Source organism: Cryptotermes secundus, unplaced genomic scaffold, assembly GCF_002891405.2.
Source record: "Cryptotermes secundus unplaced genomic scaffold, Csec_1.0 scaffold938, whole genome shotgun sequence".
Lineage (NCBI taxonomy): Eukaryota > Metazoa > Arthropoda > Insecta > Blattodea > Kalotermitidae > Cryptotermes > Cryptotermes secundus.
Window position 1 is genome coordinate 610,117 of NW_019737398.1, and position 12,023 is coordinate 622,139.

The 12,023-nt window shown below is 39.2% G+C and overlaps 1 protein-coding gene across 4 annotated transcripts in view; it reads left to right on the plus strand.

The window, feature by feature from the left end:
• Positions 1 to 11,106, plus strand: part of LOC111870383 (serine/threonine-protein kinase D3) — a 42,458-nt gene extending 31,352 nt beyond the window's left edge. For all 4 annotated transcript variants that reach the window (XM_023862629.2, XM_023862630.2, XM_023862631.2 and 1 more), the window contains 3 exons: positions 2,948 to 3,130; positions 7,316 to 7,401; positions 8,460 to 11,106. In XM_023862629.2, the coding sequence (XP_023718397.1) occupies positions 2,948 to 3,130; positions 7,316 to 7,401; positions 8,460 to 8,573 (383 nt within the window). In that variant the 3' untranslated portion in view covers positions 8,574 to 11,106. The remainder of the gene's footprint in view (positions 1 to 2,947; positions 3,131 to 7,315; positions 7,402 to 8,459) is intronic.
• The last annotated feature ends 917 nt before the right edge of the window (positions 11,107 to 12,023 follow it).

Consider the following 12,023-nt stretch of genomic DNA (forward strand, 5'->3'; position numbering starts at 1 on the left):
CCACACTGGTTCTCTCAGTTTGTCACAGCCTCAACTAGTCATTTACTGGTCACAGTCTTCTAACAAGGGCTGTTCCTCACACCCTTATGGCTCAAGAACTGCACATGCTAACTGCTAACTCAAGACTACTGCTCTGCCCATGGCTACTTAGTCAGATCCCAAGACCTCCTTTCTCAGACTGAATGCAAGCTCAAAGAGGCTCCAGTTTTATGGCTTCAGTGCATGATGAACAGAAAACACCTCTTCTCACAATTCTTCTATTGTTAAATTACCTCTGTTGCCATGGTAGCCAACTGTCACATAACACTTACAGAGCCTTCCCTAGCAAGTGCCATCTCTGCTGGTTCTGCAGGTCTGGCTTTGAGCTCTCATATTATGGTATGTACTCACATACACATACATCTCCCAATCTCGTGAAGCAGTAGTCAGAGAATTTTATTCTTGTTCCTTGAGTAGTGATGTCACACGAATAGTTTGTCATAGTAGTACTCAATTTATGAGCAGTGAATTCATATTGATACACTTTACAACTTACATGGGAGTGGAAAGATTAAGTTCTATTTAAAAAGGTTAAGTTGACCTTGATATCTCATAAAAGAAATGAAAGATACAAATAATCTGTTTCATGTGCCATATGTCCCCCTTCAGGGCAAACAGATTTCACCTGAAGCATTTTGTGATGGAATGGATAATAAAGGAGTTATTCAGGGTGATAAGGTTAAGTGGCTCATCCTGTAACAGTGAGATGAAGGTTCAGAAATTACACAGTTTCAGGTTAGCATAACAATGAATTATCAAGTGTGGAAACATTGCATGAACATGAGTTACTTAGTATATCATGAATGAGTGCCCAGTCTTTCCTTCACTGTATCCTGTCTATTCTGTGAGTACTAACAATATTCTGATTTGGATATATGAAGTGTAGTGTACCATATAAAGGTGAAGATTTACAGTTGACTACTTGTGTCCATTTTGTTCATGGGAGATGGCATTAAACATCAGTCTTGATGCATCATTCAGTAACATGTGAGACTGGAAAGGAATAAGGGAGAAAGGTGGGGAAGTTAATAGTATGAAAGGTTATATAACTATTGAGGCATGCAGTAGCATAGTGGGTTGAGGCACGAAACTATAAGCTGGAAGGTTGCGGGTTCAGTTCCTGAACTGAGTTTTGTGTCTCCATGCCTCATCTGTCAAAACGGGATATTGGGGTGTTTTATGCTATCCTCTTAGGTCCAGGCAATGTTGTTTCCCCCTATTTTATGTGATTCATTAAGGTTCTTTGTTGTTGTCAAATTGTTTCTCCTTTCATTGTGTATTGAGGCAGTACACAACAAAATGAGAAACAACTTGACAACAACACAGATCCTTAATGAATCGTATAAAAAAAGGGGAAACAACATTGCCTGGACCTCAGAGGACAGCGAATAACACCCCAATCTCACGTTTTGATGGAAGGGGCGCAGAGACACAAACCTCTCAGCAATTCAAGATTTTAAATATGTCACCTGTAGGAGGGTACACATGACAAAATGACAGGTTCTAGTTCAGATTTATTAACAGCTTTGTTACACGCACTCTCTTAATTACACTCAGATACAGGGCTATTGCTGATTTACATACAGTTTATAATCTACTGCACTGTCGCACACATAAAGTCTTCTAAATCACGCTTGACATCCTCACAGGCAACCTTCTGTATTCCTGGTTCCACTTCGCTTGCTTCCGCCACTCTCAACTACTCTTAACTGCCTCAACACTGACGAATACTCTTGTTATGTAGCTTCTGCACTGACCACACAGAAAACAGCCTATATTGTTGGAACGTGTTTACTGAGCGATTGCCCAGCAGCAGACTCCATAGAAACCAGTTAAGTGATAGCTACCACTGTTGCGTGATGTCACAGCCTAGCGTGGAGGGGTGTTTACTGAGCATCTTGTAGCGACAGAGTGGGTGGGGGTATGTGACATCATTTGCGGAAAAGCAGAGGTCATGTGACCCCTGCTTCCTGTTGCACAATCCAAGCATTCGCAGAGTTGTCATTTAGCAACGTGCTGATACAATCTGCAACTTTCCCATTGCGCACGTGCCCCAAGGCCTCTGTGGCTCAACTGTTCCTGCATAGAGCAAATACACCACATTGCTCCATCCTTTTTGTCCTGAATAGCCTAACGGTGGATCCCTGTTCCTTTTCTTCCCTTTGTCTGTTCTCCAACCGCTACATCTGCTCTTTCATTAAGACCAGCTCGTCCCAAGCGGTTTCCTGCTAACATGCCAGGAAATCCAGTTGTATCACAATAATCCAAAGTTTCTACTTTCTTTCTCTCTCTCTCTCTCATTTAATCTCACTGGGGAGAACATTAATAATATATTTTTAACTTAAACACATTTTAACTTTAATAATTAAAAATATTTATACAAAAGTTTAAGCATATGCACTATGATCTGTGTAATAGTATTTCCTTAGCATGTTGTTTTGCCTTCTGAAGATGGTCACAACTGACCGAAACATGCAAAGGCGCTATATAAATATTTACTGAGTCACACTGGACGGTGTTGTCAAATCGTTTTATAATAATTAACCAGTGTGACGGACCAGAATGAATAAAGTTAAGTTTATATCAAATTATTTGCACTCATTCGACAACAGTTTTGAAAGTGTTCTGCGTGGGCACTCTTTCACAGCAACACTTGTACCATGGCCAGATTGTAAAGTGAGTGCCCCCACTGGCCTTTAACCTTTATTTTGCAATTTCACGTTTTCTGCAACATGCCATGTGCAGTGATGTCTTCATATGCCAGAAATTATCGTATGTTTTGATTTCCTTGGTACGAATATACAGGTAGTACAATATCACATATTGGTGGTTTTCTGTCACCTTTTGCTTGGTGCTAGTTGCTTTCATGTGAATCCTGTGTTACTTAAGAGACATTTCTTTTATTCAGCCCCAGAGGTTCTTCGTAATAAGGGCTATGATCGCTCACTGGATATGTGGAGTGTTGGTGTTATTGTATATGTTAGCCTTAGTGGGACATTCCCTTTCAATGAGGATGAAGATATCAACGAACAGATTCAGAATGCCGGATTTATGTATCCTGCAAACCCTTGGAAGGAAATCTCTTCAGATGGTAAGTAAATCTGTCATCATTATTATGATAGTATACTTTTCAGTTTATCCTTTTCTGGATATTCACCTGGCAAGCCTGTTTGTATAGTGGTGACATTCTAGACTTCAGTATAGGGTCGACAGAAAGCATGTTGATGTTTTAACAGGAATTTGTGAAAACATTAGAGACCTGTATGGAGGAATAAATGAATTTAAGAGAGGTTACCAACCTAGAAGTAACTTAGTGAAGGATGAGAATGGTGATCTGCTTGCAGATTCCCACAGTATTTTGAATATGTAGAAGAACTACTACTCTCGGTTATTGAATATACATAGGGTTATTGGCGTTAGGGAGATAGAAATACATACAGCTGAACTGTTAGTACCTGATTCAAGTCCTTTTGAGGTTGAAATTGCTATTGCAGAGTTGAAAAGGTATGGCAGGTAGTTATCAAATTCTGGCAGAATTGAATCAAGCAGGAGGTGAAACGTTATGGTCTGAAATCCATATACTCATTAATTTTAATGGGAATAATAAAGACTTGTGTGATCAGAGGAAGCAGTCTATTATCATACCACTTTAAAAGAAGGGCAATAAAACTGACTGTAGTAATTATCGGGGGATATCACTGCTATCAACTTCATATAAAATTTTATTCAGTATTTTTCTGTCAAGGTTAAGTCCATACATAGATGAAATTATTGGGGATCATCAGTGTGGGTTCTGACATAACAGATCAACTACTGATCAGATCTTTTGCATTCATCAGATACTGGAAAGAAAATGGGAATACATAAGCTATTCATAGACTTCAAGAAAACCTGTGATTCAGTTAGGAAGGAAATATTGTACAATATTCTGAGAGTTTTGGGGACCCATGAAACTAAGTAGGCTGATTAAAATGTGTTTCAATTAAACGTATGTTAAAGTCCATGTAGATAAACATTAGTCGGATAATTTTCCTATCCAGAATGGTCTAAAACAAGGAGATCCTTTATTGCCACTGCCTTTCAACTTTGCTTTAGAATATGCCATTGGGATGATCCAGGGAAGCCAGGTGGGACTGAAATTAAATGGGACACATCAGATTCTGGTTCATGCTGATGATATAAATCTACTGGCTGATAATATAGATACCATAAAGAAAAACAAACTTTAATTGACGCTGGTAAGGAGGTTCGTCTAGAAGTAAACACTGATAAAACTAAGTATATGTTGCTGTCTCATCACTGGAATACAGGCCAAAATCATGACATGAAGATAGCTAACAGATGTTTTGAAAATGTGGCACAGTTCAGATATTTGGGAATGACAGTAACAAATTAAAACCTAAATTAGAAGGAAATTAATAGAAGATTGAAGTCAGGTAATGCCTACTACCATTCAGTCCAGTACCATTTGTCTTCTCATCTGCTGTTTAAAAACATAAAAATTAGAATATACAGAACTAACGTATAATCTTCCTAGACTGGTTTAAATACAACATAGAATTAATTTTTATGCTATTTAGACTTTTAATATTTCTATTTTCATCTTTTTATTGTATATTTATGTTTTAGTCATAATCATAACATGAATTGTATACTAAATCATATATATATATACCTAATATATAAATATATATTGGCTAGCAATGCAGCCATCAGTTGCAAAAATACGGATCTGTATTACAACCAAATATTTTAATCACTTGAGTTATGGTCATGAGTGCCTGGCAACCTAATTATATGATCAAAGCATGTAGCGCAGTTACGTATATATTTATCACGTATGATATATACCAACACCTATTGTCTATATTGAAAATAATCCTATATTACTTGTTGTATTGACAGTCATAATATAAACAATTAAATAATAATGTATAATTTTGCTTGTGGTTCTGTATGGGTATGAAACTTGGCCTTTGATGGTAAGGGAGGAACATAGAGTGAGGGTATTTGAGAACAGGGTGTTGAGGAGAATATTTGGACCGAAGATGGATGAAGTGACAGGAGGTTGGAGAAAACTGCAGAATGAGGAGCTTCATAACTTGTACTCTACCAAGTATAATTACTCATAGAATGATCAAGTCAAGGAGGATGAAATGGTCAGGGCATATAGCACAAATGGGGGAGAGGAGAAATGCATATAGGATATTGGTTGGAAAGCCAGAAGGAAGGAGACCACTAGGAAGACAAATACATAGGTGCGTGGGTAATATTAAGATGGATTTTAGAGAGATAGGATGGTTTGGTATGGATTGGATTGATCTGGCTTAGGATAGGGACCAATGGAGGGCTGTTGTGAACATGGTAATGAACCTTTGGGTTCCACAAAATGTTGGAAATTTCTTGAATAGCTCTGTGACTGGCAGCTTCTGTAGAAGGGCTCAGCTCCATGAAGTTAGTCCAGTTAGTGACTGTCGTATAGGGGCATATGTGAAGTTTATGTTTTATATACAGGGTGTAAATAAATATATGTTACAACATTCTATGGTGGATAGATGGTATCAATGTGATAATGTTTTGTTAATACACTCATGTCCAGAAACGCTTTCTTGACGCGCTAGGGCCTCTGAAATGTGAAGGAGGACGCCCTCACCTCTTACCTGTGGCTTACTGGTGACATTTGCATATCATTTCTCCAAGAGACCTTACCCAAGCTGCTGGACGTTGTGCCTTTGGAAGTCCGTCATGAAATCTGGTTCTACCATGATGGCGCCCCGACACACTGCACTAATGTAGTCTGTGAATATTTGGATGAAACCTTTGGCAACAGGTGGATTGAATGTGGGGGCCCAATAACCTGACCCCCCCATTCCTCTGACTTCACTGCATTGGATTTCTTTCTCTGGGAGTACATGCAAAGCCTGATGTATCAGACTCCAGTGGAGACACAACATGATCTTATGGAAAGAATTGCATTAGCAGCTGGAACCATCCTGGGAATGCTGGGAATCTTTCAAGGAGTTCAGCATAATGTAGCTAGGCAGAACAGAATATGCAGTGAGTTGGCGGCCGCCATTTTGAGCAACTATTGTAATGTAAAACGACAATAACATCCCCTAAAACTTATGCATCATCTTTGAAATTTTGTGACCCTTAGTGCCAAAAGGAAGTGTTTCTGGACATTGGGGTATTAACAAAATATGATCAGATTGAACCCATCTATCTACCACAAAGCATTATAATATATTGTCACGTGTTGGGTGTATAGTGCGACAAATAACTTCACACCGTATTGGATATAGTGAATTTATTGCACATTCGCTCTTACAATCACACAATTTACAATTTCTCAAGTACTGCTATCTGCAGTATTACAGTTACTTGGCCTGTGCATGCTAGACTACAACTGACTGGTTAATCGCTACTCACTAACTAGCTCACTCACTCACTCACTCACTCACTAACTAACTCCTGAATAGTGTTCACTGCTCCTTATTTAGCCTCGGCACGGACAACACAGAAAACAGTTACGTAATAGGTGCCGCTGTTGCCTGACGCCATGTTTACAGGTTGCCTAGCAACACTGTCGAGAGTTGTTTACTGCTATGCAGCAACTGCGGTATCCCTTGGTAACAACACAGTCTTCCTTCTGCCACGTCACCACAGGGGAGGGAGTGTTTACCGAGCGTTGGGTGGTAATGGAAGGGGTGGGGGTATGTGACGTCACTCGCAGACTGCAGAGTTCACGTGACCCCACGTCACAACATATTTATTTACACTCTGTATATGAACACTGTAGTCATTCATTCTGTATACAATTGGTATGATCTCATGATTGCAATAAAACATGAATCTAGAAGCTCCTGATGATGGATTATTAGAATGAACATGATTATTATTTTGGAATTATCTGTCACCTTGAGCTTTCTTAAAAAACTTTGTTGCAGAAACAGAATTTTTCCTGTCATGAGGTGTAACTGGGGAAGGGTCCGTGCTCATATGAGGCCATTAGAAAGAGCTAGTTTGACCACTAGACTTGACTTTTTTAAACACATCATTTTGGAAAATAGATCTGTTTTCTAATCAGTCCAGTGTTTGAGAGTAGCTATTCTTAGTGGGCTCAGATGGGTAGGAACATTTGTCCCCTTATGCCTGATAATCGAAAGAGTTTCACTTTATGGAACATTGTGTTTTAAAAAAGTACAAGATGATGGACAGTAATAGTCCTGTTTACAACAGAATATGTTGCATTTTGGTATATATTTTATGTTGGCAGCTATTGATCTGATCAACAACCTGCTGCAGGTGAAACAGAGAAAGCGATACACAGTTGCCAAGTCTCTTGCACATGTTTGGTTACAGGTGAGTTATGAACATTTTGTCATGTGAGACTTGAGACTGTCAAGGAGATACTGTCTTCTTGGATTTGTTGTGTAGTTTGGTAGATCAACACCAATGTTGCAGAGCAGTTTGCTGCCTCTACCTTCAGGGTAATCTGAAAATGGAGGAATCGGGTTTCCCTGAAATGTGGATAATGACTTAAAGATTAGATAGACTGCCTTACTTTCTGCTTGTTGGAGTTACTGTTCAACCCTGAAGATGGAAGCAGTACCTTCTTCCAAAATGTTGGTACTCTTCTATCAGGTGGCATGACATAGTATTCTACAAGATTGTGTGCTGTTCATAGTGGCCCTTGTGAGAATCACAAATCTCATGCGATGGTGACTGACTGAATCGTGAAGCACTGTTTGACATCCTTCACGCATTGGTTGCATGAAGTGGTGCCTACTTTATTTCAGATCCTTCTGTCTGTATGATGAATGTAGGAGGAGCCACAATAATTATATATAGTCATTTTTCAATTTACATGGTAGATGCATCCTGGAAAAACATGGAAATTATAAAAGCGTAAATCAAGAGCTAATTTTCAGTAAGAAATGAAGGAAATTTTGGGGGGTTGCCTATGTGGGACAAGCCAGCCCAGAGAGTTACAGATATTTATTCATGTAAAATATTTTGCTTAGTCTTCTCTTTGTTCGGTGGGTTAGGTATTATATTTCAGATTATGCATGATCTGTGCACACAGTTATATATGTATGTATCTTCTATTTTCTTTACTGCTTCACAGTTACCTGCCATGTTGCTTAGTACAGATCACATATTCACAGTGAATTGAGGATTAACTGATGTAAATTAATAAGACCATAAGTGACTGTACTTTGGTGATATATTTATGTGTACAAGTTTGCCTGATACAGATTAAAACTTTGTCACTTTTTTCAGATTTAACCTATTTCCTTGTTTGTAGTGTTTGTCATGTAAAAAGAAGTGTTTCATATGGAATATGATCAAATTCTGATATAACGAATACCTGTATGCCAGAAGTTACATTCTGCATTCTTTGTGCTGTAACTTGGTAGGACTACCAGACGTGGTGTGATCTGAGGAAACTGGAGACTCAAGTTGGAAACCGCTATCTGACACATGAGTCTGATGATGCTCGCTGGGAGAACTTCTGTAGGGAACGCCTCTGACCGTCCAAAAACTGGCTTTCATCTGCAAGGACCAGGTGTCGCAAACTAATGAGGTTGCAGCCTCAACAGTGCTCATGAGTGTAGCATGTGACATGATAGGACAGGAACCAGGGGCACATGTCTTATGAGAAGTAGCATTCTTCCACCTCAGCACTATGCCTGAATTGCAGTTGTATAATACTGGATGTCGGGGATCAAGAAATTGTTGAAAATCTGGCAGCCAGACAAATAGTTTGGTTGCCAGAAAAGGTGGGTCAGTATTCTCTGTTGCCTTGCTGTGGCTCTTGCCTCTATATGCCATGCAAGATTTGTTTCTTCCTTCAGTCATACCCTGTCCCAAACACCCACAGACCAGGCAGGAGATGAGACAGAATCAGTTTTAGCTTACCACTTATGTTGGTCTTAATTTATTTGGATTTGATTTACCATTTCCTGTGTGCCACAAGTGGCCAAGTGAAATTTCCAGAAATGCAAAAGCCAATTCCCAAAGGCCAAATGGGAAATTAATTGCAGGAAAAAATTTCTTGGTCACTGCTAGTGACTGGATGACTGGCCTTTTTGACCCTTGCTAGATGTTACAGCACCTGCATTTCCACTCGTTACATTCAGTCTCTGAAATCATGTACAGAAACTTGATGGGTGTAGATGCAGTGTTCCAGCAATAGATGTTATATAAGTGCCTTGAAGCTGCATGAGCACTTGAGGTGGTAAATTCTAAAGGTGTCTGGTGATGGTGTATAACACTTAGAATTACTTGGTTTTTAGACTTTGTCCATCATATGATAGTCTAAAAATTAGAGAGCACAACGTTTCAAAAACTGGATCAGTTTCTGTCTTCTCCCCACTCACCTGAGGACTGAAACGGACCTGGTTTCCAAAACAGGATACCAGATGATGGAGAAAGTCCAAAAACCCAGTACTTATGCCTTCAGGTGGTGTATAATATAATCAGTAAAAAGAATTTCTGAGTTAATGTTAGACATTTGAAGTGGGCCAGTCAGTAAAGTGACTGTTCACAGCCTGGAAGACTGAGTTCAGTCCCCAACAAGGTCAGGGATTTCTCTGAAGATTACTATTATGTGGAATGTGATGTGCATAGTTTGATAAATCATTACAGACACATCAGCGGAACACGTTGCATCCATCTTCAGGGTAGATGTATAAGTGAAGTATGGAAAAATGTGGTACATGTCTATCCACTCAGCTCAGCTTACTGTTCTGTGTGAAGATTTAAGCAGTGTGTCCTCCAAACAGTTAGTAACGATCTGCCAGCATACAAGGCATCACATACCAGAATGTGGTATTTGCTGTAGAAACATCACAGAGATTTCTTACTTTGCCACCACTTTCAGACTTGCCTTGCGCCCTGTCCAGTCAGCTTTCCTTGGAGCACTATATGCTTTTTTCCTAGCGGTAAAGTATCAGACACTCGAATCAAACCACTCACATCCATCTAGAGCCAGGAATGAGTAGAACATTAGCCTTACCTCGTTAGACTGCTTACCACAAAATCTGCTGTCAAGATACTGTCTTCTGGGATGTGACACTGTGTAGTCTGATAGGAACCCTGAAGAAAGAAGCAGCAGGTTCCTCTGAAGCATTGGTAGGTATCCACCGGGCTACACAGTGTCACATCCGAAAAGGCAGTGATGTTAATAGTTGCTGCTCTTATAAGCTCAGATCTCATGAGAATCTTACCTTTATGTTACCAGCCAATATGGTATTGGTATGGTATGGTAGCCTAGTCCAAATTAATTGTACAAAAATTCCATGTTACTTTTATTTTGTTTCAAAATGAGCCTATTTCTTGGCAGAATATGAAGGTTTCTATTGACAGATGTAAGTTGCTCATAAACTGACTCCAAAATGTTCATTTGATGGTTAGCGGATGGCAAGAGTTCACATATGGGAGCAGAAACCATAACCGTTAAGTGTGAATGCTGCCTTGTTGTTAACCTAGGAGAATGAATTGTGATTAGTGTTCTCTTTGACATTGGTTTTGACATGGTTAAAAATATTATAAATATTGATTGTTGGTTTGGTGAACTTTTGTAGGGATGTTCAGCTTCAAGCTAGTTTTGCTAAGTTTATTTTTTTCTCAGTAGAATTGTAGGATTTGAGGTTCTCGTAATAGTGGTTATGATAGTACTGTCTTCCAGTATATAATGCTGTGTAGGCCATTGAAAGTCAACAGATGTTTCAGTTGCCTCCATCTTCAGAGCCTCTGCTTGGCACCTGCCTTCTTGCTGGTATCTTGCTTGGCTTATTGTTCAACCCTGAAGATAGCAGCGATAGGTTCCTCTGAAACATCAGTTCACTTTCAGTGGAGTACAAAGCATTATATCCCAGAAGATAGTGCTTGTTTTTTAGTAGAATTACTGAATTCATTACCCCTTTAAATTTGTAGATGTTTGTATTATTAGTGTTATTGGTTTCCTCTTTAATACCAGTTGGATAAGTAAAAGGTTTAAAATTATTCCTGTATTTAATGAAGTACTATGCCATGAAGTCTTGGAGGAGTGGGAGTATAGCTCCATGCATTCTTAACCTTGATCCTAGATGAAGATGAGTGGTCAGCTTCACAACCTGAATTCTTTACTGCCGAGGAATGGGGCTGAAATACCCGTTGCACAGTAGGCTGGGAGGGACACTGGAGAGGAAAAGAAAATCTCTTGCCCCATTGGGAATTGAATCCTGATTCCACTGTCATCCAGCCCATAGCATAGATGATGTACAAACAGGTATTTACTGCTAGTGTGAAATAAAGAGTGCTACTTCGTCAGAATCATACACTTTTGTGTTGTATAATGAGACTGTGTATCGTTATGTCTTGAAATCCTTGAAATAAGTATGTAATGCACTGCAGTCAACCTATATGAAAGTATGTTATTCCTGTGAAATATCTCACAATGGTTGAGATTTTGGTGATGACTGTAGGGTTTACCAACTTGTGTGAAGGAGCATAGAAATATTGTTTTTGGTTTTTTATATGACATTGCAGTGTCAACAAACAGTGAAGCAACTCAAGCAGTAACCCAATGTAACATTGAACATTGAGTAGTGTTTAATATTTTCACTTTCGACATTTCCCTTCCTGGCTTTCCTCCCCACCCAGAGTTTTTCGCAGTGCACTGGCAGCAGGAAGTAGCTATTCAAAGTGTTTTCTGAAGGAGGAATATTTTGTTTTGTTGGAGTATGTTACTATGTGGTCTTGGGTGGATATGTCAGTCTGGACAAAGCACCACTAAATGACTGATGGAATGAAATAGTTAAGTCTTAATTATTCATACACCATACCCAGTTTATAGAGATAGAATTTGGGACAAACATGCTCTTGTATCATGTCTTCCTCTGCATTACCCTAGCATAAAGGTGTGACAGCACTCTATACAAACTTCTATTCAGGCTATACCTCATTTGTATCTTGCCTGAGTTGCTGCCTAGTCATAT